The 26,864-nt window shown below is 36.7% G+C and overlaps 3 protein-coding genes and 1 long non-coding RNA gene across 8 annotated transcripts; all 4 read left to right on the top strand.

The window, feature by feature from the left end:
• The first annotated feature begins 2,640 nt into the window (after positions 1–2,640).
• Positions 2,641–4,245, top strand: LOC110849997. Of its 5 annotated transcripts, none has more exons than XR_004835025.1 (4): positions 2,670–2,786; positions 3,175–3,247; positions 3,378–3,586; positions 3,850–4,245. XR_004835025.1 is itself a non-coding variant. In XM_022097482.2 (3 exons), the coding sequence occupies exons 1-3, from the start codon at positions 2,763–2,765 to the stop codon at positions 4,040–4,042; spliced, it is 426 nt and encodes a 141-aa protein (XP_021953174.1). In that variant the 5' UTR covers positions 2,641–2,762; the 3' UTR covers positions 4,043–4,245. The 5 variants fall into 5 exon arrangements, 3 of the variants coding, with proteins under 3 accessions (XP_021953174.1, XP_021953176.1, XP_021953175.1); XR_004835026.1 differs by having other exon boundaries at positions 2,676–2,771; XM_022097482.2 differs by lacking the exon at positions 3,175–3,247 and having other exon boundaries at positions 2,641–2,786.
• Positions 4,246–5,126: 881 nt separating this feature from the next.
• On the top strand, positions 5,127–5,591 carry LOC110850544. Its single transcript, XM_022097977.1, has one exon. The coding sequence runs from the start codon at positions 5,127–5,129 to the stop codon at positions 5,589–5,591; it is 465 nt and encodes a 154-aa protein (XP_021953669.1).
• A 13,827-nt stretch (positions 5,592–19,418) lies between these two features.
• Positions 19,419–19,870, top strand: LOC118435839. Its single transcript, XR_004835031.1, has 2 exons — positions 19,419–19,559; positions 19,631–19,870. It is a non-coding gene; the product is annotated as an uncharacterized LOC118435839 (long non-coding RNA).
• A 401-nt stretch (positions 19,871–20,271) lies between these two features.
• LOC110850543 (methyl farnesoate epoxidase) lies at positions 20,272–25,107 on the top strand. Its single transcript, XM_035852297.1, has 6 exons — positions 20,272–20,381; positions 21,134–21,413; positions 21,898–22,068; positions 22,149–22,225; positions 22,294–22,474; positions 23,749–25,107. The coding sequence occupies exons 2-6, from the start codon at positions 21,268–21,270 to the stop codon at positions 24,200–24,202; spliced, it is 1,029 nt and encodes a 342-aa protein (XP_035708190.1). The 5' UTR covers positions 20,272–20,381; positions 21,134–21,267; the 3' UTR covers positions 24,203–25,107.
• The last annotated feature ends 1,757 nt before the right edge of the window (positions 25,108–26,864 follow it).

Genomic DNA, 26,864 nt, shown 5'->3' with positions numbered 1-26,864 from the left:
GCCGTGCGAATTAAACTATTTAATTATTCACCCGTCCCCGCTGCTCGGAATTTAGGTATTATGCATCGCAGCCACTTCCACAGGGGGAAATTAAATTGTATCGCGCCCAGGAAAATTGAAATGTTGTATGAGTTGGCAAACCCTGACTAAAAACTAATTATTTAATGTATAACTACCCAGTACGGCCAATTGTTATGACCAATTGGTTTCGCGTTAAACAAAAGTTACTGGCAGTTATTTTAGAAACTTGTGCTATTTTTTATTGAATTCCCCATGCAATTGTTTATAAGAAACCATACTCCGAAAACTTTTGTGACCCAAGGTACCAAAACGACAGACGGCTAGCAAAGTGTGTTGCAATTTTTCAGCGAAATTTTCGAGCGAGAAAAAAATCCGACATTTTCCAAATGCTCAGTAAAATCGGAATTCATCACAAGGTGGTCAGCCGTACCATAAAAGGATATATTGACACTGACAGTGTCGATGACCAAAGAAACTGTGCAAGACAATAGTCAAAAAGGTAACCAGAATTCATAGAGGCGAGATAAAGCAGAATTCCTGCAAATTCATGTCGCACCAAGTGAAATATTCCCCTACAAATGAACGCTCAAAATAAAACTGCCCCAGGCCCCTAAACTCGACCTTGGACTTATGGCTTTAAAACACGACAAGAAAAACTGGCTAACTGAACGTCAAGTATAAAAGCGTCTCACTGGAAACAGGGCGCCGATTATCCGGTACGCGCTTGAAAGCTAGAAACGGATACTTTTAACAGATGATCAACACTTTATGATTACAGCCAAATAAAAAAAGCAAAAGGCAGTGAATACACCCTATCAGTTGAGGCTATACATAAAAATTTCAAAAATGCTAGTCGGACCCACCATCCCATCTATGCGATGATTTGATTGGGCATAGGTCGGATTGAGCCAAACAAGTGAATTTTATTCGTCAAGGGGTGGGAATTTGTAGCAAAAATTATTTTTTGAAGTCCATGAGCCAATTTTGGAAACTCTTGGACCTCTACCTATTCAAAAATGGTGACTAGACATTCATGCAGGATCTTGGTCGTACTCATGAGACCGAAATAGTTCATGAGCAGTTGCACAAAAAGTAACACTGCAGTGTTACTTTTTGTTCGGATTATGCTTGCATATCTAGTGGATAGTCTATGCACACTTAAAATAGCTTAAAAATTCTACAAATTATTGAAATTGAAATTTTGAAAAAATTGAAATTTGAACGGAAATGTAGAAATGCATGGTTAAATTATAATTGCAAAAGTATAACAGCACCGGTATAGAATACAAAAACAAGGTTTACAAAATCAGGTTGGCAATAATAAAATTCTTGTAGCTCCTAAAGTGGGAAGTAGACTCTCTTTACTACGCAATAAGCAATCATAGTCAAACTAAAGCTATTAAAAATTTCCAGTAAATATCGACGAATGATAACGTGTACTTCATTTTTATAATGGTTTATGTACATATCGTATTAAATTCAGCGGGTTCACAATAGCCCCGATGTCGGCAATCAGTCCTCGGGCCGTAAGAAACGCCGTACCAACTCACTTCCTTTGATGTCTATCGAAAGCTGTATAATTTTTTTTCTTCAAACTTACCATTCCAAATGTTAAATTCATTAAATTATTTAAAATACATAACCGAGCAAAATACTAAATACAGTTCAGCCTCAAATATTTTCGAAACAAAACCAATATATTTCCAAATGTTTCACAGTAACTTTGTCGAAAAACATTCGGCTTTTGATACACACCTAAAGCAATGCTGTGTGTGGTACGGTTAACACATTATTAACGATTGTATGATAATGGATAGCGGTAAAATCCTGTCGTCAAATGCGAGACAAAAGGTACGTAATTATTATTCCTAATGAGGGCATGAGTAGATATTTACATAAATACCAATATTTTAATACATTGTTGTTGACGTAAATTTTAAAAATATGAGGTAACAAGCGGATTTTTTGCATGCTTAAGGTACGTCTGTGTCTGTTCCCTATCAAGGTTAGACAATGTATAAATCCGCTTCCAATTCTTAATGGGTGCAAACATAGATGCACGGTCACCAATGAGTGAATGAACCTTCTTACCATAATTTTACCATAATTTTACCATACCATAATTGTTTAGCGAGGTATATCAAAAAATCAAATAAACAATTAGGAATCACGCGGCACTTATATTTCAATTGAATGGTCCCCTTAAAAAATATCGGGGGGAAAAGTTCAAATTACACTGCAGGGCGGACGTGTCAACTTTTCCCCCCGATATTTTTTAAGGGGACCATTCAATTGAAATATAAGTGCCGCGTGATTCCTAATTGTTTATTTGATTTTTTGATATACCTCGCTAAACAATTACGACTACGGTCTAGCTTGAAAAAAAGTTCCATTGTTAGGTTAGGTTAGATTCATGAATCAGGTTCGGTATATAGTCCAAACGCGCATCTATGATCATAAATAAACGAGTTCTCAAGGTTTCAATTACTGTACTCGTTTTGTTGATGCAAAAGGCGTTGATAATCATTACATGCATAACCGTGTTATGTGTCTGGTTGATGAAATCTCTGAATTGGAATGAAAATACAGGTTTCATATCAACTCTTTCAATTCAAAGTGGCGACTAAAAACCAACCTTTGTTCGACATGTTTCAGTTACATTCTCACCACTGCGTCAACCAGACTATTAAGTTTTATCGTTAAATTGGAGAACATTTTTAAGAATTGAGAAATCTTCCAAAATGTTTCTGGTAAATGGATTTCCAGTGCGTGCGTTTCAAGTTTTTTGTCTCAGCTTTTCCTTCTACTTTTCAAGTGATTTTTAGATCTTTCTAGTTAGGTGGTTGAAATTTTGATTTTTTTCTTCCATGAGGAAACAGGATAACCTAACAGATACTCCGCATAAAACCGATAAGAAAGAATAAACTAAAATTCAAAATTTTCTCGTGGAACAATAAAATTTAAATTCTAACTATAAAACCTAAAAACTGTTGATCTTAAAAATCAACAAAAATTTACAATTTTCAAAACTCTATGAGATAAACAGGTTTCTAAATCGATATTTAGTAACACTCCCTGAAGTCAAAGAGTTGGAGGGGAGTACTATTTTTAATTTATTTTGAGTTGCTTAAACTATTCTTCTCTTTAATTAAGGTTACGAGTTTGTAGTAAGGCTCGGGATTTTTAATTTTCCACCTGTTTAGATAGTCAGCTTTTTGAAGTTATGGTATGATGTACATACTTCCATTTCATATTTTTGTGTAAATTTTGATTAACTGAAATCAGAGATACAATAGAAACCTAAACAGAGTGTTAGTTATGCTCAAATCTATTTACCGTTGTATTTACTCACACAGGTTCAAACATTATTTATCATGTTATCCATCCCACTGGTCTTATCGATACCAATAACTGATTCAAAATTGGGGGATGCTTCGTTCCCAGGATTTTCCAGTCTCGCCTCTTATCAAAATATGGGGACTAATCAAAACATAAAATTGATCGCAGCCACAAAAACACGAAAAGCTCGTCAGGGCAACTACCCTCTCATGATTTATGGTGGATGGTAAGAAAATATTTAAACATATTTAGAAACGTTTTATACTTTAAATAAACACACTCTTAAAATAATTTTAAAAAGTAGATGAATTCACTCTAAATTCTAAATTAAGTGTAATATATCAAATCCGGAGTAACGTTAACTCGATAAAGAGTAAAATTTGCTCAGAATTTCGTACACTCTTAATAATATTGTTACAAGATCATTTTTACGCAAAAACGGTAACATTATTTTTTAAGATTGATTGATATTGTATTTTATTTGTGCAGCTACCCAACTTTTCAGGGTGCTGCTGGTCGTGGGTGGGGCTGGGGCTCACCCAGTTATCCTCCATACAACTCATTTGGAAACCAAAATAGAGCGCCACCGTTCCCCAACCCCGCCGTTTTTCTTGGTTCGTTCGCTTGTTACAGAAATCCACACGACCCGAGATGTTCCCAAAGGCCGAGTGGCCACGGATGATGTTTTTGGATTGTTGGGAAAAGAAATTGTGAACAGGCTTCCATGCTCACTCTCCTTTACAAAAATAAACTTGTTAAAGTTATATCTATCTAATTGCAAAATTATAATTTCAAATCTAACCAGATTGAATACATGAAACTACATGTACATATGTATTTATATAATTTTGGCTTTAGTAATATGAACACTTTTTAAAAACTTCATTATGATTTATTGTCAGGAACGGTTCCGGGTATTTCCATATTTAATTGAATTTTTCATACTTACAATGGTAGTGCAAATCATGTTCCCCTCAGATAATTTGCGAGTTATTCAGACTCCACCTCCTCCACATCTTGCTTAATTAGACTGTATTTCGCATAGAGTTGTACTCATGCCCGTGCCCTGGGCCTTTACGCCTTTATGGCATTCCCTACTTGCCGGGCAAATTGAATGTCGGGCATTTTGGGCATTTTGAATTTATGATTTTTTTGCGACTTTTTTGAAAATATAAAAATTCGCTGCCTAACAATTTTGAGTTCTCAATAAAAATTCGGTGTACAGTGTAAAGCGTGTAAAGTGTACATGCATATATTTAAAATTCAAAAACGAATTTTTCACACTTTCGTTTTCGATTTTTTTAGTCCCAAAGTAATTTGGAAAATTAGTGCATTCGAAAACTGCAAAACATTTAGTATATTTGGTTTCCTCCCTAAGCAAATAAATACACTTGGGGACAAAATTGAATAGATCGGGCGCATGCATAGAGTCATTATAAGAGATTTGGATACAAATTTGCTAGAATTTTAGGAATTATGCTGTATTTTGAGAAAAATTTATCTAGCTTTCGGAATATGTACTTTGCATGTGTTAAGTGTAGCACCTGTCCCTTCATTAAATGCGTTGTTGGAGGGAAAAAAATATTAGATGGACAAAATTGAGTAGATTTTTGAGAGTATCGATTACTACTTAATCAGGTAAGTCAATTTGACCACGATTCTGTTTTATCTCGGTGTACATGACACAGGGAAGTGAAGTGAGGGGATTCATTTGGGTGTGAGATCAAGAAATAATTTTGTAATACATCCAATATTCATGCATTAGGATGCCAAAGGCAAGGGTCGAGACCACCGCCGCGCAAAGGGTCCTCATTATCAAGGCATGGGAAGGAGACGAGGATGGGACGAAAACTCCTAAACAAATATCCGAATTTTTGAAAATTAATTATAAAACAGTTTGGAGCATCATAGAACGTTATAAGAAAACAAAAAGTACTGTCAACAAACCAGAAAGAAAATCCATTTTCACGAAGCGCGAGAATCGTTCAATTGTCAAACTTGTGAAAGTAAATCCAACATCTAGCGGTGTAGAAATGGCTAAGGTTGCTGAAATTGCTAATGGGAAGAAGAGCAGTCGTAGGAGAATCGGAAGGATCCTTAAAAGTGAGGGATACAACAACTTTAGAGCAAAGAAGAAGAGCTTCGTCTCCAAGAAAAATATTAAGAAGCGACTGGAGTTTGCAAAGGAGCACTTGTGGGATCACATTGAGAGAGAAATCAGGAAAACGTAATTATAAGATTAATATAATTTAATCTTAAAAGATCTTATAATTCACCTGGAAAAATTAAATAATGTGCCTGAAAAAAGTTCCATTCTGATAGAATAGATTATGCATTTGTACCTTTATTTATAAATAACACAATTACACTATTTCCATTAAATTCAAATTTTAATGTTCATTTAAACTAATTTATACCAAAATTACTAATAAAGGTACGCTAATAAAGCTCAAGGGTTCATACCCCTTCTATAAGAGTCAAATGCGACCCGACCAGCACTCGTTTTGGTTTCTAATTTTCCTACCATACAACAATTAATCAATAACTTGTTAAATAAAGTGCGGCAAAGCACGATACATAAGTAGCGCAATAATGCTGAGAATGCTGAGAATGCTAAGAATTAATTTGCTCAATTAATTAATTCATTGGTTCATTGATTCATTAATTAATTAATGATTAATTCATTAATTCATTAGAATTAATTAATTGATCACACTGCGGCCACATCCCCTGGCGCCGAGGGGGTGTGGTCCAAAAGTTTACGTGATCCTCCCCCTGGGTTCATGTGTATGACCCCAGGAGTCATGTGAATGACTCTGGTTTTGCACAAAAATTTTCACGATAATTTACTAGAAATGGAAAAATCAAATCCGACCGAGGGCTACCCATGTAGCGAGATCTTGGACATTTTGGACCCTGAGGATGACTGGGAGGCCGTGGAGAGGGAGCTCTTCATGTCCGAATTTTTGGAACATAATGAGGGCAAAGTGATCATGGCGACGCACAACGGGCCAGGAGCCTAAAAATGTGGCCATTAAGGCGGTATCTTGAATTGGCAAGTCACATACTTCATCCTGTTGTACAGGACCAACCTGTCCTCCATGCAAAATATAAAACCAAACGTTACACCCACTCAGGCGTACCAGTTGGGTAAACTTTTCATAATACATTACGAAGATAGGGCGAATACATTTTCTAAAAACTTCCTAAAACTTCGTGCATGGCGGACTCCAAACGAATGCCATTAAAGAGCCCATGGTGTGCTTGGTATACCCTGCTGCGACCATCTGCGACCATCAAGCTTTATTCCAACCACGCCCACTTTTAGTTAGTAAAATTTAAAAAAATCAAATTTAAGTTGAATTACTTTTACTCAGGTATGCTTTAAGTATACTCAGTCATTGGACTTTCTCAGCAAACTGTGGTGACAGGAAAGTATTTTGGGTGTAAAAACCATACACTCTGGTAGAGGAATCAAAATTAAAGGCATTTCTTGCTGAGAGGCTTAATGGCCGATCTTGTCGTGCTTAACAACATTGACAATTGAAATTCCGATTACTTTTCAAATTGTTGACCGGAGTTGTGACTGTATTGGAAACCTTAGGTCAATGCGCGAAATATACATTTCCAGATTTTTTTAATTCCACCACATCCCCTCAAAATTAAGGTCAAAAGGTCAAAGAAATTGTAAAATATAATTAATGAATACCATTTCCAAGACTAATAATCGAACTGTATGTCGAAAAAATGCCTCGACACCCTGGGCATGCAATTTTCAAATGGTCGCATCTCACACCCTCAGTGGGTGCGGCCCTCGGCGAATTTTCGATCTTAACCAAATCATGTCATGTGATATATCATTTTTCTCATCTCGGCGAGCGGATTTCGACAGATTCATTAAAGTTTTAAAACCACACCCCCAGTGGGTGTGGCTCTAAGGAAATTGTCGATTTTAGCGAAAACAATATCATGCGATATATCAATTTTCTCCGTTGTACGAGTGGATATCCACAGAATTATTAGAATTTTGAAACCACGCCCCCAGTGGGTGTGGAAAAATTTAATCAGGTTAAATTACTGAGTTTTACCACTTAAGAGCAAAAGAATATCAGCATCCCATCAGGTTCACACCCCCGACAATAGTTACATACATTAACAGATTAAAATCTTCAATTCCCACCTACGATGGGTGTAACCATCATGTGCGCTTTTCGCGTTAACCAACTTAAGTACATGGTGCGACACAAAACCTTTATCGTAGTGGAAAGGGACCCCGATGGTCACCTCCTATCTCAAGAAAACACACCCCCAGTGGGCGTGGCTTTCAACGCTATTGCAATTTTGGGAAAGTATGTCGTGTGGCATACATATGTAGCCAGTCACGTAATTTCTGAAAGTGACTTTTTCTTAATTTACATAATGCAATTCAAATTATTTTGTCGAAATCCCCTCGTCTAGTTACGAGAAATGAGGTATTTCGTGACATGACGTGGTTTAGTTAAAATCGAAAAGTCGCTGAGCACTGATTTTTTGGGATTTCGTCGAAACCCCCTTGTTTAGCTGGGAAAAATGATATAACACATGGCATGATTTTATTAAAATGGAAAATTTTCTGGGAACCGCACCCACTGGGGGTGCGGTTTCCAAGTTTGAGATATTCCGTCGATACACCCTTGTCGAGCTGAGAAAAATGATGTATCACATGATATGGTTTCGTTAAAATCGACAATTTCTTTAGAACCACACCCACTGGGGGTGTGGTTTATAAATTCTAATTATTCTGTGGAGGTCCCCTCGTCGAGCTTAGTAAAATGATATATCACATGACATGGTTTCGTTAAAACCGAAAAGTCGCCGAGGGCCAAACCCACTGGGGGTGTGGCATATGACCACTTAAAATTTCCTCATATAGTATATGGCTTAGGTTATTGCTGCACACCAAAATCTAATTTTTCTTTCTTCAAATTCGGCTGCTATATATTTTTGGCCAAAATTTATTAAATCTGGCCCACCGTCGCGACGGTTATTCTGTCTGCGGGGACGCTCTGCTTGTCTCTTCTCGTATATTTACAAACCTATCTGTAGGGACATATCTCCAGGTCTTTCATCTTTTTCTAGTCACGTCAGCCTTAGAGGAAAATTATGCGGTCAGTTGATTAAAATAGTTTATGTGTGAATTTTTGGGGTCGACCATTTACATTTCCATAATTTTTCTGCCCACGGTGACAAGAAATTATTCAATTAAGAGAATTAATATAATTGCGTATTTGGGTTTAGTTTCCTTCTTATTTTTACAGATTTCGACATCCCAACAAATTATTAAAATTCGAGTAAAGCTTACATCAAAAAATTTACAACTTTGTCTCCACCTGGAACTGACAACGGTTAACTCAATAAATACCAGACTGGGAAGGATCCGTTTAAACAAAATTATCACAAAAAATCAATGCTCTTAAGGAGGAATGAGTGTATTTGATATATTTTAATATGTTTTAAACATATGCTTTAATATATTTAAATACATATATATTTTATATTTAATTTAATTTATTCTTAATATAGTATTTAATATACCTATACGCATGTACATATCGACAAGCATAAACATGAAACACGTAAAATTACAACTCATAATGAATTATGTTTAAACGCAACAAAAAAAATTGGATTTCAACCTAATTCCTTTCCCACCTGTTCTAAAACAGTTATAAATTTACTTAACAAATATTTACCACGAGAAAAGTTACTAATTATTAGTAGTTGCAATTAGTTCTAGCAATTAGTATGGAACCGTATAACTTTATATAGAATAAAGAATATCTAATTGAATCATATGATAACGACATAGTGGTCACTAAAAGTTATGGTTATCAGTTACAATAAGTTTATAGTGAACTTTCGGTGAAAAGTTTCTGCCCAGTGAATGCAGTAAATAATTTAGTATTACTGATATGTTTCTACAATGTCGAGATTTTGTGAGGATATAACTCAATGTAAATTCGACTTATTAATATTATTCAATTAGTGCTGAAGGAATATATGTAGATACCACACGACTGGTTTAACTTTTACCAAAATGAGTGAATAATTCAATCAACTATGTATGCCTCACCTCGTGCTACTACTGCTACACTAAAATCTAACGGAAAGCAATTCATTTTAAATGAATAAACATAAGAATATACTCATTAGCATCCAATTCCAATTCTCTGCAGGAATTGTAGGCCTGCAAAACAATTGTGCAGAAGTACATACATACAAAACCAAGGCATGAGAGTTTACAATGCAAAACTCTTCTGCAAAAAAATGCACAAATTTGGCAAATCCGACAGAAACGTGGACACAATTTTATGCAGAAAGTGGGGTCATTTTTTCACAAACCACTCATACGGAATAGAGTATACTTCCACGGAAATATACATATTCACATAAGTAATACTATACTCAAAATTTTTGGTCAACTCAATTTTACCCCTGATCGCGTTACCGAATTTTTATTGCGTGGACCTCCTGATTGTGCCACTACCTTAAAATAAATTACGTTGCAGTGCAATTTGCATATAAATTTGCACCTCAATTAGCAATGACAAATATCTCTGACCAATTTTATCTACACACACATGTTATTCTTCCTTGGAAACTATGGAGGCCAAAGCATCCTCCCAATTTTTGAGGGAGACGGAAATGTCTCCTCCATGAATTTTCATTCCGTCACCACCAGCACGACGTCGTTCTTTTTCATGTAATTCTAGCCCATTCCGATACGCGAGTTTGCACAGGGTTCCAATTTCCTTATCCACGCTCGTCTCCCGATGCAACAAGGCCGCCGTCCGGTTCGCCATGACGTACAAGATTTCCTCCCCGGGTGGCTCATCCCAGGCCGAAGTGCAGGCCTCGATCAGTTTCCGCCTCTCCTTAATTGTGGGCAGGGTTGGGATATGGAGGGGTTTTGATAAACCCACCGGTCCTCCCAGACCGGGGGGAGCGGTCCAATTTTTATCCGATGTGGCCAACACGAGGTATCGGCCGGGTATTGCTTTCACCAGGTGAAGGATGAAGAGATCGACTATGTTTTTGGGGACGGAATCTGGAATTTAAATAATTTAAAAAACTGTAAGGCTTTTACATGAATTTATTAGAAATTGTGTTTGTGTTAGAAATTTGATTTTTGGAGTATTTTGAAACCCAACGGCATGAATGAATGTTTATGCAGAAAACATTCATTTGAATGTTTGAATTTGAATTTCATTCCGAACCGCCCCCACCACGCGGGCAACTTTTCCAACATTCCCCTGAAAAGGAACAAATTTGGGCACTTTTTCCTCCAACTGGTCAGAAAGGGTGTAAAGGTCACTGTTTATGAATGGAGTGACGACGTTTTCTTGGAGAAACTGGGCCTGTTTTTGAAGCCCTTCGGCACGCAGGGTGTCAAGGGTGACGTTCCAATCTCCACTTGGGTCGGCAGCATCCCAAGGAATGTGACACATTAAAAGGCAAATTAGCAGGAATAGTATGAATGCAAAGACAAGACATGACCGATCTGAGGAGGGTTTTTCCTCTTCAGTGGAGGGTTTTTCTGTTTTTTCGGTCATTTTGATTTGTATAAAATTTGGATAAGTTGTGTGAGATTGTGGAATCTTGGGGTGAAAGTTTTCCAGGAGAAAGTGGACGTGTGAGTGAGTGAGAGTAAAAGTGGAGTGAGTCACTTGGTCTGATCCATGTCAAATTCGTGCAGATGAACACTCTAAATAGTCTGATAATACATGAACTTGTGATGAACTCATGTACAGTGACTCGTGTAGTATTATGTATGTGAACTTATTACTGCATTGCACTAGAAAATTTTACTAAAATGGGGAACATTTTTATCACTTGAAAGTTACTTCTTACAATCCGGTGGCACTGGTAATGCCATGCAGTAATACATATGTATATCTGTCAATTTTCGGACAGGTGACTATAAATGACTTTATCAATTTATATATTACAGATTGTTTGGAGTGTGCTAAATATTTATCAAACTGGTAATTAATTGTTACCGAGCCAAGTACATGTTAACATATGTGACTCCAACGGTATGGTAATAACTAGCTATTATGTATGTATTAACGCCGTATAATGGAGTAGAAATTAAGAATTTGCTATGTAGTAAGTAATCAATACAAGGGTAGTACCATGTGATTACTTCAGCGGAGTACTGGAATACATAAATACATATACGACCCCACCAGATTTTTAAGAGTGCAGTATCCACAACCAAACTTTGCTTCCGTTGTCGCCTTCCAATTTGCAAAGTGGAACCTTTTCAAAGTAGGAAAGCGTTTTATGATATATGCCATAAAACGGGAAGGAGAAGGGTCGACAATAATTGAATCCTTGCCTCGTAAATTTTCAAACCTGACTTATGTTCCATACTTTTATGGGAAAAAGTATAAAATCGCCATTAATTGTGCATCGCAATCTACACAACATGTACATAGATATGCGAGTAAAGTTTCTTTAATGGCGACCCACTTTGTTTTTAGTGGCAATCGACGCATTTACATGTTTCATTTACGGGATAAATATTAATTGCACAGTTCTTCTGCTGGTAACCAATAAATTATTTATGTAAGTGAACATGTGCTGAAATACTCAGGATGAACGTATGTATATTTGGCAATTGTAAGCAGAACGTAGCTATGTAATTAGGTGGATACTAAACTAATGTAATTGTTACGGCCGGGGCTTATCAACTTCAGAAGTATCCTCGTGATAACTAATTTCTGGTGATCTGACCTCGTGCCGTAATGAACTTATGCGTAGACTTGACTTGGATTTGAACGTAGACTTAACTTGGACTTGAAACTTAAAACTGGCCTAAAATCTTGCCAAAACGGCTTAAATCGTGCCAATTATGCTTAATTTAGCTTGAGGTAGAGTATACGTAAATAAATAACTAAAAAACTTTTAATTAGATGCTTTAATTAATTAATTTTTGAAGTTTATTCGAATAATTTTTACGAATACAAAAATGGAACCTCTTACTTGCTCGGCTGGTGCTTACTTCATACTTACTACTACGCACCTGCTCTCACACTCACTCTCACAACGACAAAGAAGACGCGTCCCCTCTCCCACTCAAACTCATATCACCATGGCAACTGCCACCTCGTCATGGGGAAATTGCACACTGACATTCATACTTTATACTTAATACTTAACCAAATTATCATCTAAAATCGCATGAAATTTATACGTAAAATTATTCATTATTAAACTTATGCCTCGCCGTGACAGTAATAAATATTATCGGTTATATATTATTAGTTAAATGCATATTAATTAATTAGTTAATATCCAATTAATCGTATTCGTATGTACCTCATATTTACATAACAATTCCAAACTCTCTGAACATTCCACCTTGACTTGAATAAATCCCTCATGGCCGGCCTGTACATATTCACACGGGTAGGTTTTACTCGTCGGGCTGTTGAAGTAAAAGTTGTCTTTATTCATGCATAGACAACTTTGAATGGATTGTAGTTTTATGATATAATCAATCGGCACGAATATGTATTTACACCTGCTCGACATGAAAACTGACAATTTTGTACATATTTTGCAACAGAAATCACTTCTCGTTCGTATATGTATTTATGTACGTAAAATGTAACCTTTTACCCTAATTGCGTTGATTTTCTATCTGATAACGAGTTTGACCTTTAATATCTTTGGTGTTATTTATAATTTCAACTTGAAATTTTGATGGTTGGTGGATAGTACCGTCAAAATTGTTGGTTTAAAAATTCAATTCTCTAGTGTCAACACCGCCAGAGGTATTGATATCCGAAAAAAGAGTCACAAAAAACTCTGTTCCATAACCACATAAATCTTGTAGTGCGTTATATTTTTAAATCTCTAAAAAAATACCTGTCGTCAACAGAATTTGATGTAGGTGGTATTAAAATTCTTGACGTGCATCTAGTTTTCAGAGATAACTCCAAACTGAACAACAAATTCCAATCCCTTCGCATACACTTTAAACAACATCATCACTGGAATCGTCTCCGCGTGTATGCACCAGGCCCTGATTCTGGGGAGGGCAAGTGGGGCAATTTCCCGGGGAGGCAGATTTCAGAGGGCGCCCGGGTTTGAATTTTCCAGTGCTAAGTATGTAGAGCACCCATTGGAAACATTCAGACATTTGGAACCTGAACCTAAAAAAATTGTCACAAATGGTTCTAGCAATCTCAATTTTGTCATGAGGATTTTTGGAGAATTTTATAATCCATTATCCATTTCATAATTAAGTTTTTTCTTCACGTCCGCCACAAGTGGTTTTCGGGAAGACTTAGCAACTTGGTTGCTAATTTTTTCCGGAATCAAAATTTTCGTAAAGTATCGACTGTTTCACGGACCTTTGAATGTTTTTTTACATCTAAAATCTTTATATCTTGTGGGGATGATGTTTGGTAGGTTTCCATTTATCAGCTTCAAAATGAATTTTTTGTAAAGATTTCAACTTTTATAAAAAAATTAAAAAAAATCCAAAAGCCAAAAAAATCCAAAGGAGATGCAGCAGGGGACGCCGCGTCATGATGAACGAATACCTTCTTGGTTTCGCCAGGGCATAAAATCTGATCTTTTTAAAGGGCGTCTTGTCCAGATTTTGGTGGATAATTCGGCCGATTTTTCTGATCATCATCGATGTCCTCACTTATCGGGCACATGTTCGCCGGCTGTGGCATGACCAAATGTCTGGTCTGATTCCTTTTTTCTTTTTCTTTTAATACAGTAATTTGAGAACTTATGTTCCCTTCCACCTTAAGTTGATTTAAAATGGTTTTATTAGTGATTCCAGCTTGGCAAAGTGCTTTCACACTATGGTACAATTTGAGGTAAATTTGTGGACCCATTTTGAGAATTTCTTAAATTTCAAAGTATTGTGAACTTGTTTCAGAGAGGGTTGGAACCATGGAACTATTTAAATTTCGCGATTTTGTTAAAGGCGTAATTAGTACTGATCTGTCAAAAGATATTCCATAATCTCGCCCAACCCTGTAATATGCTTGTGCAGACGAAATAATCTTACAAGGTTACACAAATACTTCCAAACTTCAGATTTAATTGAGATCAATTTTATTTTGTTCCCCACAAAAAGTAAGCACCTTGTGTTTACAGAATGCCATAATTTGCGCGCGAGGCGCGAATTGGAACCTGTTTGCGAAAAGAAACATGTTGGTTTAAGCTTATAGAATTTTAGCTATAATTAAAGAGGAACTTTCGGGAATATTCTTTTGTGGTACCTTTCTAAATTCAACTTCCCTGCGAATTTAATACGTATTTTAGATATATGCTTACATGATCCTTACTCCATTGGAAACAAAATGACCTCATTTTTTCTTCCAAACCTCCCCAGTATCCTTTCAAAGCAAAACACTGCTGTACAAAATACAATCAGAATGCTGAGAAGGTAAAATACGACTGAAAAATTACCACCAATCTGTAACGGTTTCACTTTCTCATCATCCCTTCCATTCACCGATGCTCTATTTACACTATTAAACTTAATCATTCTTAAAAATTGAATATACTTCCGCCACAGATTTATCATTCCGGCTTGAAATAGGGCCGAAAACCTGGTCTCTAACTGCGGATCAATCGCGTAACCCACTAGCCAACCCCGCTCCTTTTTATAGAATTCTTCCCTACTTTTCACAACATGCGAATTTGGGCGCAAAAATTTCAACTGGGATTCATACTCGTCTATTGCATTTCCAAAAGGAACTATTGCGGACTTATTACAGCTGCTAATTGCATTTATGAGGGTCAGGTTGTGACGATCTCTAATCACAAATATTCTGGACTCAAGTTTTTCCAGAAACTTTAATTCATCTTTGGACAGATTTTCGCTTTTATAATCCTCAATTGAAATATGTAGCCTGGAAAGGACCCTGGATGTTCCTGCCCATTCCACAAACTTCCTAGACCTGTCGTCATAATATTTTTGCATGGCCACATACAGTGTGTAGTTTTGAGCTAGGATTTCCTCAAATTGGGATACCGTAATTGGTTTTGGCGGCGATATTAGATCTGTCACGTTCTGTCCTTTGTACGCATTGCTGATGACGATACTCATCAACAGCCATGGCGCTAAGAGAAATATGGATGCATACATTTTTCTCTTCTGAGGCGTAACCTCAATTCCTTGCTCGACCAAAAATGCGATCAAAATGAGAATTGGATTGCGGTAAAGGCGTGTCAAATTGAAAATTATTTTTAAAACTGCCGCCGTTAGTAATATCATAATAACTAAGGCGAACCATGACCCGAACTGGAATGTTGAAATTAAAAGATAAAAACTAGGCCCGGATCCAGCCTGGTTAAGTAGACCGTCACAAGTAAGGAATCTGTGAGATTCGGCAGCCATTCTAACAATTGGGATGTGAGTCGCTGCATTTATCTGAATTCTAGTTGTTCGCCGTGCCTTGAAGTCATTGCTCCGTAATGAATGTCATTACTTGAAAGACATAGCTGTTGTTGGGGTAGATTGCCGAAAAGGTGGTGATATCGATGTTTGAATTTGTCGAAATGATGAGAAAATTTGGGAATGTGGTTTTCTGACGGTTTGGTATCGCCAATTGAGAATAGATATCAATAATTTGAAATATTCTATCGGGATGGATAGTGGCGGCTAATTTGATAAATAAATCCGTCAATTTAACCCCAGCTAGTTGTAGGTGGAACGTGAACTTGGCTCGGTGACAAGTACGGCAGGTAATGTGCCACTCTGGAAGTTTGTTATGTTTGGACAAGACGACCACCGCTGAATGCGATTGACCTATTTACATATATTATAAAAACAGTTTAGTTTGACTTTTAAAAAACACACTAATATTGCGCGAAAATTAAATTCATCAAAGTTTTACAATTCAATTCATACCACTCCATCCCTGCGTCTCGTGAACTCCTTGAGCAAATTGTAACCAATTTCTATCAGCTTTTCTATTTGTAAAATAAACCTAGTAGTCCCGATGCCGGAAAAGATTAGAAAATCGTTCCGTCTTGACTGGTCCTGTCCAAAATTCGGTGTAAAATCCGTGGAATCTAAACAGGCTGGAAGGTGCAGGTGGCGAGCCTCTCGGCATTTTTGGATACAAAAATCCATGGAACACGCACCTCCACCGGAAATTGTCGTTTTGTCGGCGCCTAATTTTTTTAAGATATTTCTGGCTCGGGTATCTCTCTAAGACTAGGGGTATTCTGGTTGATGGAATATCTAAATATTTGAAATTTATTAGGTGTATCAAGCAATGAGAAAATAGAGAGAGTATGTAACTAAGATGAGGAACCGGGTAAGTAGCTGAATTGACTTTGGTCTTCTTCTTAACTGTCGCGGTATGTACGGGAGTAGTTAAAACTAATATGTAAGTCCACCAATTAACTATAATCAGAAACTGTAACCACAAGCTCATAATTCAGCTAGTGCAGCACCCAACTCCATTTCAAGTTCACGGACGACTTGAAATGGTATTTTGTTATGCCACGAAGCATCAAAGGTTGAAAGTTCTGCGCTGCATACGTGACCGCACGACCCTATTAAACCCATACTGAAGATGCTTGATGATAGTGGAGCGGGTGAAGGGATAAGAATACAAGTAGATAGTGGGTCTTGCAACGGGTTGCACATTTTTTGTCCCTATATTTAAGAACAAATATATATGTGCTAGAATTTACGAACAACTATTACTTGCATAATTATATATATGTTTTGCATGCGACCAACCTATCGCAACTAGAATTGCACAATGGGAGTTACAATGTTACACCCGCCATCATTATAGAGATAAATGTCAACTTGATGTTAGCTGCGCACAAAAGTCTGTCATTTCTGTAGGACAAAAGTAAAGCTCTTGCTCAATGAGGCTAAAGATAAGAATTAAAAAATACTGGAGTATTGTAAACCCGAATGAAGCTTGTGAACGTGCAAGGGTATCTATTAGCTGTATCTGTTGAATATGTATGCTTTTATTTGCAACTTTTCCATTTTTAACACCCATTGGAAAACTTTTGTGTGTTCCATAACTTTTATGAATCATCCAAATGGTTTCAAAATATTTTTTTACATAACTGAATTTAGTGTTTCTCAACGGGTTCGAAATCCTTCATCTGAACCCGAACCCGAACCCGATATCTTGTATCCGTGTCCGACATGTACCCGAACCCGATAATCCGATTTGCCTAGGGAACGATCCGAATCCGAACCCGAACCCGAAACCCGATAAAAACCCGATAAGAACCCAATCAGTATAGGATAATTATATAAGCTCCCTTGCGTACTCCTTGGATTATTGATTATTTTTCTAATTATTTTATTAATGGCAAACGTACAGTTTGAATTTCATTTTTACACTTTGAGGTTTTTTAATCAGAATAAGAAACCAGCCTTCTCCTGCATACATATTTTTTGCCACTAATATCCCTCACGAATGGATAATATTGTGCATATTATTGTTTTAATGTTTTAAGTTATTCATAAAATGAATAACTCAAGAAAGGGTGATAGAGGGGTCCGAGTTCGCAAATCTCAGTCATTTAAAATTCCTATTCCGTAATGTGTGCATGGAGTTGGAGGACGTAGAGCTAATAAAAATTTGCTCTACATATTTTATCATACTTGAATTAGTTGATTAATAATTGATTTTAATCAACTCTACATGTTTAAAAAATATATTGAGACTTAAATCCTACTATTCAATTTTGAATCGGGTTTTCGGATCATCCGAAGGTAAATCCGAATCCGAACCCGATAAGAAGCGGATGAAGAAAATGCGATCCGTATCCGAACCCGATAACTATCGGATGAAGGAAACCCTATCCGAATCCGAACCCGACCCGATAAAAACCCGAACCCGTTGAGAAACTCTAACTGAATTGAACTTATTTCTATGCGCATAAATGCTTATGTCCTGAATTATGCGAAAAATACACTCTTACAAAAATTGAGTAAAAACAGGATTACACAACCAGTTGAGTGAAATATACCCAACCGATGTGTGAAATTCATCCAAGTTGTGGCAAGTGTATCCAACGGTTGCGTCAAATTACGCCAGGCGCTGGATAAATTTTACTCAACTGGTTCTGTCATCCTCTTTTTACTCAACCTAGGACAAATGTTAGTTATTTTTGTTTAGAGGGTACTTAAATCTGTCAGATAAAAAAGTTCGTAAAAAATGCATATTTCGTAAAAATTTGTACGAGGCGAAAATATGTATGTATATTATTTGAAGCGATTTTTTTTTTGCTGAAGCATCCTATAGGAATTGTGCTCATAGATGTTTAGGTGCATGGTCGCGTAGCGATATGGGCTAAGTGCACGGCCAGGGGATTTTGACCAATTATAAATGCCAATTTAGTGATCATTGAATAATACACCACATCGAATTGCTGCAGAGACGAATCGTATATTTGCAAATATATGGAAAACCAGTTCGTGCAGTGTAGACCGAAGAATTACTACGCATGTGAAGGGAAAGCTGAGACATAAGTTCAAAATCTGCATGCAGCCGATTGTGCTTATTTTCGTGGTTATTGTCTAACTTAAACATTATTTTTAATCGCGTGTATTCAGCTGTTAAAAAGTTCACCCATTAAATACATCAAGCTCTTCATGCACTTGTCAAATCCCAGATGTAAATTCTGGAGCAAGCCGTAAATAAAATAAAATGTGCATAAAGATTTGACTCAAAATGCAATGCACACAAGATGGTTGATATAATAAAGAGGTAGGTCACAGGGCAGAGTTTTGTGGTTGAGTCTAAACTGTGGCAAAGTACGGGCTCAGGTGGAGAACATATATAAACAAGTTCGCGAGGGTGGTGGGTCACTGGGCAGAAAATAATCTTACATTGCATTCACAGAGTGAATGCCAAGTAATTTTCATGGCCAGTTTTTTGCGTGCGACTCGTGTTGCATCGGCATCGCATGGCAGACGTAATTCTCATCTGGCTTGGTAAATATAGCTGCTCGGATAAAAAGCTGTGCATGTTTAGATATCCATGGACTCGAAGCAAATCGCTGTCAGTCCGCTGTTGGAAAGGAAACCGTGCAAATCTTCGAGTTCCTCGTCTCCACCACGCTGCATTTAATTTGCAAACAAATACTAGGTCATATGTTCTAAATTGCATGTAAATTTGAACAATTTCTGTAACATTGTAAGAACAATCAGTGTTTTTGAGTATGGTGCTATCATTACCGGTGTTGGGAGGTCTGTTTACTTTTGTAGCTCTATTGTACTACTGGGTCACAAAACAAGATAAGAAAATGGAGAAGTTGGAGGGTATTATTGCGCCAGGTATTTAAAAATAAATTTAGGATTATTATGAATTAAATTTTATGGGAGAGCAAAGAAAGTATTAATTTTATACGCATTATTGAATGAAAGTTAGCCTGTGAAACTTTTTCTAATTGGAAATGGAGGTAGCCACGCAAATAAAAAGAGTTGTTTTGCAACAAATCTTCACAATTTGGGTGTTTAAGGAGTCCCCTGCGTCATGACTTATTTTGCATGGAAATCCATAAACTGAAAATGAGACGAGACATGAAAATTCCCTTAAGGACGAGTTTTAAAAAATAGTTCACGACGATAATCTATCCCATTCTATGACACATGTTTGCAAAAAAATGAAGGATTGGTCGCCACATCCCATATCTTGGCAAACCTGCAAAAATACGTTGGAAATCAACATTTACGGCTTTTAAGACGTTGACGTGAATACCACTAAAATTAGGTTAACATTATTGTTTTGGCGTAAAATAAGTGCATATGATGTGTAAATTATTTTTTTTAAATATTATGTTTGCATTCTATTTTTCGGTTAATAAAATTGAAAAACAAAAATAATTTGCCCAGGTCCCCGAGGTCTTCCGCTGGTTGGGAATATTTTCCAGTTGGATTGGAAACATCCTTTTATGACATTTGTCAAGTGGGCGGAGGAGTACGGAGACATTTATTCGGCATCCATGGGAAGCCAGAGGTATGAATTTATATATTCGTATCTTGCCTTGCAAGGATGCATATTTTTAAAAAAAAACGTTTTTTCATTAAAAATGCATTAACTTGGAAAATTTGGAAAAATGTTTACTCCGCTTTGTTCACTACATATGTATTTTAAATAAAATTTGCCCAGCTTTCCACGTAGTAAGCATACCGTAAAATATGAACAGTATATAAAAGTATAGATTCATTTTTCATAGATACAGCCTTGTGTAAAAATGAATACATATTTATTCAATATTCATTCATTTAAATGAATGACTGTGAACAGGAACGGATGCAATTATCTCTTCTCGAGGAGGTTATGTGCATAAAATGAGATGAAATTTGTGTTTATAAATTTACCTATTGTTTGTAAGGGTTTACGTGGTCACTGACTTGAAAATGGTGAAGGAGATGTTTTCCCAAGAAGTATTTTCTGGAAGGTTGAATCCTGGACGAGGTGTCAATGACCTCTACACCAATGGACAAATGCATGGTGAGCTGGAACTCAAATATTTTGGCGACAACGCTTTTGTCGAAAAAAGTCGCCAGAATAAAATGCCATTTGACAGAAAAAATATTGAGGCATTTTTAGCACGATGGGTTTAAAGCAACAATTGGCAAAAAATGCTACATTTTGCAAAAATTATGATTGTCTAACTATCCTGATTTAGAGCCACACTTAAAATAAATTGAATTGGGGCTATTAAAACTTGCGAAATTTAAATGAAAAGATTTGCAAATTTGCAGGAGTGATTAATACGGAAGGGCGACATTGGGAGGATCTGAGACGATTTACGCTCCGACAACTGCGAGACTTTGGGTTTGGCAAGAGCTCGATGGAAGTTTTGATCATGGACGAGCTGACGGAAATTTTGTAGTGGATGAAGTCCCAGAAGGATCTGCCCATCACGGACGTCAAGCAGCGGATGGCCATCGCCGTGGTCAATTCCTTGTGGACGGTTGTGGCCGGAAAGCGGTACAAGCACACGGATCCGGCCGTGGTACGATTGACGAAGGATATCACGGAGTAAGTCAGACTCAAAACTGTGCATATTTTGAATTGTCGAATGCAATTTTAAAAAGTTTTATGCCGAAATTTGCCGTTATTTTCTGCAAAAATACTGTATGAGTGCAGGACAATATGTGTGTAAAGACTATGCAGGGTTTTGCTCAAACGGTTCTGCAGAATAGACATTTCAGAAATTTTCTGCAAATAAATGATTGTGTAGACTATTTTTGAAAAATTCTGCAATACCATGGACAACCAACATTTTCATACGGCTAATTATAAGTGTGGAACACCTTTGAGACAATTTGTCACCGGACGGTTATAAGTGCCGCATTATGTACATAGTTTTAGTAAAACCGACAGCAAACACTTGAACTAAGGCATGGTTGGAGTCTAAGCATTTTCAAATGATTTACTTAGACATTTAATAATCGGGTCAATAAATTATCTAGGTTTTGTAATAATTGGATTTTAATTATAAGTTATTGCGTGAATTTTTCAGAACTATGGAAGAACTCGGGAAGAAAGCCGGGCCTGGGATTATGATGCCGTGGTTGAAATATGTCGGATTTAAGGGGGTCGAAATGTGGAGAAACCACTTGGATAGAATTAAACTAATGTTCTCCACAGTTATGAGTGAACACAAGGAAACTTACTCGGAGGATAGTCCGAGGTGAAAAAATTTTTTGGAGTGAAGAATTTTTATTTTCAAAATTAGCATTTTAATAACAAAATAATAATTTATGTATGCAGGGACTTTATCGATGTCTTCTTAAGAGAAATAGCCTCCTGTAAAGATGAAGATTCCCCGTTTTTTAAGCAGGTCGGATGTAAGTTGTTAGGAATTTTGTGCCCAACAAAAACTAGGGTTTTAAGACTTGAATTTATTTTTTAACAGACCGCCAGCTAATTGCAGTAATCAAAGACCTGTTTGATGCTGGATCACAATCTTCGTCAATCACGCTGACCTGGATTTTCCTCTACTTGGCTACGTTTCCAGACGTGCAGAAAAAATTGCAGGACGAGGTGGACCGTGTCGTGGGAAATTCGAGACAGTGCAGTTTATCGGATAGACCAAAGTAAGAATTTCCATATTTTAAACTAAAACTGCTACCTATAAATATTAGTTTATTTTCTAATTTCCCAGTCCCAATGTAAAGAAATTTTAACTACACTCTAAACAAAATTTTAATGAATGATTACTGCGCGGAGTGCATATATGACTCTACCGCGATAGTAATGATTTGGTATTAAAACAATACTGTATGGTAAAAAAAATACAGTGGAATCCGTTTATAGCGAATCCGGCTAAAGTGAACTACCGGCTTTAATGAATGGGCTCTCGGTTCCCTTGAATTTCCCTATGCTCTTCAATGCTAAATAGTCTGGTTATAGTGAATCCGGATAGTGTGAAATTTCGGTTACAGTAAACCGAATTGAGCTTCCCCACGTGCAAATACTCCGGTTATAATGAATTTGTCTCCAAATTACCGAACGTTGGATCGTTTTTTACCTACGTGTTTTTTGCCTGCCTCCAAAAACTGATCCAATTCTTTAAAATCATTCATATTAAATAATTAAAATGTCAAGAATTATTCGTGCCCAGCTTTCATTATCATATAAATTGTCAATAAACTTGATCAAAAAGTAGGAAATTAATTTGCGAGAAGTTAAAATGTGCATGTGGCACATTGTCTGCCTGAATATGTTAATATACTTGTACATACCAAACACAATTTTTTTAAATTCTTTTCGCTAAATTCGGCTACAATGAATTCCTGATACAGTTAACAGATTCATTAGGTCCCTTGAAATTCACTCTAACCGGATTCCACTGTACCACAAATTAGTGTTTAAATTATTACCAGTGTTATTTTATTACTAAATCTATACCAACATGGTGTAAATTTTTAATTCCGTCACGGTGGAGTCATATATCTACTCCGCTTGTTTCTTTTATTACCAAGTTGCTTAGAGTGTATTTTTCACATCAAAAAGAGGACTTTTTGTTCAAAATCTCTTTTAAATACCTCGAGAAATACTTGTTTCTCAATATGAATTACTGATGTTAGGAAATACACTCTTAAAAATAATGTGACCATTTTTAAATGTAAATCCGGTCTTAATTGATTTATTGAACAATGTAAATAAAATCCAAAGTAAAATTGTCTTGATAATGAGTAAGGTTTACTCGGGATTTAATTTAATTTAGTTAGTTAGGTTAGGATCGTAAGGGTAATTATTTATCAAAAGGTAACACTTTTAGGAGTTTACGTTACATTCCAACATGCAAAAATGTTATTAAAATTTCCTATAAAAAATCCAGATTAATCTTTAAAAAAAAACTTTCCAGCCTTCCCTACGTGGAATCCTTTCTCGCCGAGGTGCACCGTTTCACATCCGCCGCACCGGTCGGAGTACCGCATCGAGCCCTGGCCGACACGACGTACAAAGGATACGCCTTCCCCAAGGGGACAGCCATCATGGCAAACCAGTGCGGGATCCACTACAGCGAAAAGATCTGGGGTGACCCGATGAACTTTCGACCCGAACGATTTCTTAGTCCGGATGGAGCAAAGTTCCAGAAACACGAAGCCCTGATCCCTTTTTCGACGAGGAGGAGGCAATGCGCCGGCGAAACGTTGGCGAGGGACACGCTCTTCCTCTACACGTCCAACATCTGCCAAAGGTTCGAGATCAAGTTTGATCCCAACGATGCCAAAGCTAATCCAGGGTTAAAGCCGTCGGCAGGATTCATCTTGACCCCGCAAGTTTTCAAGGTCGTTTTTAAGGATAGGTTAGACTAAGGACTTGTTGTTAGCTATACAGTTACCTACATAACTATCCAATGTATTTACACGCCTAATTTTTAATAGTACCAATAGTTAATTTTTCTTAGAAAATTGGAACACACCCTTTCTGAGTGAAATCTTGTCAAATTAAATTATGACAAAATCAATATTTCTACTACTTAAAATGGTAAAAATATCACCTACCTACATATAAATTATAAGGCTTAAACCCTAGCAATTTTAAGAAAGATTAAAAATATTTTGAAAATTTGAAAATTTGACTAAAAAAGTAATGCTTTTCGTCCCGCACTGATCTCATTTTAGAGTTCTTACTTCCTGAGCAAATATTGACAATCGGATTCGACCTGTTCTGCTGTCCTAACAATGCGATGGTGTGAAGTGTAACTCTCCGATTTGGTTTAAATATTGGAATTACATATCGTCGCTGTTCGTGCAAAAGTTGTCGGATCAAAAACCAGGTGGAAACAAAAGTTGTCGAATGAAAATGCGGGAAAAGTGTGATACCATGTTATACTTATGAAGTCTCACTTCCCCCAAAAATTGTTTCAAACTTGTTTTGTTGATCCGACAACTTTTGCACGAACAGCGACGATATCCAGACCAAGTGAATACATATAGCATTTGCTCAGGCAGTTTGTGCGATGGTCTAAATATTTGGGCTCAAAGTTGTCATACTAAAGTATAATATGTAATATTCACCGTAATGACGATATCCAACTACATTACCGTGTAGATTCTTTTACCTATTTGCAACCCTTCCTTTATATTTTATCATAGCTCTTTGTCTTTCACTGTATTATGCAACATAAAAGTACGGTACTTGAAGTACCAATTGTAAAAAATTACACTTAATAAACATATTCGTACAATTTCGGTTGGATTTAATTGTACACATTACACGGAACAGTTTGAACCTTTAGTCCGCATTGGAATGGCTTAAGTTTCCTGCAGTAACAACAGGCGAACCGTGTTCTTTGCGACGAAACCCAAGATAACCAGTGGAGTCGAAATTGCCATGAAATTATTCCCGAATCTGATCTTCATCATTGTACAAGACCTGATAACCCTTCTCAATTCGTGCCTTTCCATTTTGTCACACCTCCCACATTTTTTCTGAAATTTCGATATACATTTCGTCGACCAATTATTCACAAAGCCAGCAAACGTGCCAAACACAATCGTAAACACAGTCAAGAAAGTGGTGGCCAAAGGAAAGAATAGATTTCCAATGTGATCAAGTAATCTAGCGCCTGATAAAATAGTTAAACACATTCCCAAAACGTTTGCTACGACAGCTGCCACAACCAACGCGGGTTTACAGAGGTTAATTTGCGCCACCAAAATGTCCAACTGCTTGTAAATCTGTAACGCCAAGGTTAACCATGCCCCACAGAATGGGCCATCGGATCTGAAATACAGATGATTAAATTTTAGGGGCATTGTAGGTTGTAGGGGATTGTTAGATTCCTCTTGATTTGTGTCACGTAAAAAATAATGTATGAAGAACTGATAAATAGGTTGCATACATCCATTATTTACATGAGATGGAGGATTTCAATAATTACTCCCTTTCCTCTGTAGTACCTGTGCTGGTTATTGACAGTGGCAGCCATAATTGTACCTTCTCTTATAGTTATTGATCTAAGGAGGACAACCCATCACCGACAAAGTTACCGATCTTGCTGCCCTTTGGATATGTCGTAGTACTAGGTGAGTCTAGCACAAGTGTGGAAGGATTTCATTCCATGGCCCCATTTGCGCCCGCCACACCCCCTTGAAGGAGCGCCCCATGCTAAACTAGCCGCACTAAAACCTTCGCCAAAAATCCAATTTTGATAGGATTTTCAAAAAAATTACAGATTCGTGATCTCAGATAGTTACTTTATCATATCCAATATCAAACTCAACTTTTTTAATTTTTTCAATATTTTTAAAAATTTCATGGCAGAGGTATGATTTGGAAAAAATCAAAATTTCAAAAAAGTTGAGTTTGATATTGGATATGATAAAGCAACTATCTGGGATCAAGAATATGTTTTTTTTTGAAAATCCGAGCAAAATTGGATTTTTGTTGAATTTTTGAATGAACCAAAAAGGGTATTTTTCGTGTTTTCCGCACTTTTGAGTGGGTGTGGCGGGCGCAAATGGGGCCATGGAATGAAATCCTTCCACACTTGTGCTAGACTCACCTAGTACTACGACATATCCAAAGGGCATCAAGATCGGTGGCTTTGTCGTCAGATCATTTTATGCACGTAACAATTTTTTTTACTTTGATATAATCCCGTTGGCATTGACCCCTTTGCTCCCACAAAAAGGACTTCAAAATTCCTTAGCTACCATCTTAATTCAGATGCCAAATCAAAAAAATTTGAAAAAGTCAATGGAAACTCGAAAAATCCAAAATTCCACTTTTTTACATGGCGTTGGTATAGGAAAAGTTCAAATTTTTTGCAGAAAAAGTGTACAAAAATTCCACTTTTCACAATGAAGATTTCCACTTTTTGCAATGAAGATTTTCAATTATTTCCTTAGTTTCTGGTTGTTATCGAAAAATTTAAAAATACAAAAATATGTGTACTTGGTTCTTAACGGAAGCAAAAAAGTACACAAATGTGTGCCCTTGGTCCTCAACGGGTTAATTACAAAGTTACAT

The sequence above is a fragment of the Folsomia candida genome, unplaced genomic scaffold (assembly GCF_002217175.1).
Source record: "Folsomia candida strain VU population unplaced genomic scaffold, ASM221717v1 Fcan01_Sc005, whole genome shotgun sequence".
In the NCBI taxonomy this organism is placed as follows: Eukaryota; Metazoa; Arthropoda; class Collembola; order Entomobryomorpha; family Isotomidae; genus Folsomia; species Folsomia candida.
Note: the sequence above shows the minus strand (reverse complement) of the source record. Positions and strands in the feature narration are given on the sequence as shown.

What these genes read in the sequence shown, in the direction of transcription:
- LOC110849997 (XM_022097482.2), top strand. Translation starts at nt 2,763, where the DNA reads ATGTTTCTGGTAAATGGATTTCCA. An exon ending in TTCTGGTAAATGGATTTCCA is followed by an intron (nt 2,787 to 3,377) that starts GTGCGTGCGTTT and finishes TTACTCACACAG; the next exon opens with GTTCAAACATTATTTATCAT. An exon ending in CTCATGATTTATGGTGGATG is followed by an intron (nt 3,587 to 3,849) that starts GTAAGAAAATAT and finishes TTATTTGTGCAG; the next exon opens with CTACCCAACTTTTCAGGGTG.
- LOC110850544 (XM_022097977.1), top strand. Translation starts at nt 5,127, where the DNA reads ATGCCAAAGGCAAGGGTCGAGACCACCGCCGCGCAAAGGGTCCTCATT.
- LOC110850543 (XM_035852297.1), top strand. Translation starts at nt 21,268, where the DNA reads ATGAAGTCCCAGAAGGATCTGCCCATCACGGACGTCAAGCAGCGGATG. An exon ending in TACTCGGAGGATAGTCCGAG is followed by an intron (nt 22,069 to 22,148) that starts GTGAAAAAATTT and finishes TTATGTATGCAG; the next exon opens with GGACTTTATCGATGTCTTCT. An exon ending in AGTTTATCGGATAGACCAAA is followed by an intron (nt 22,475 to 23,748) that starts GTAAGAATTTCC and finishes AAAACTTTCCAG; the next exon opens with CCTTCCCTACGTGGAATCCT.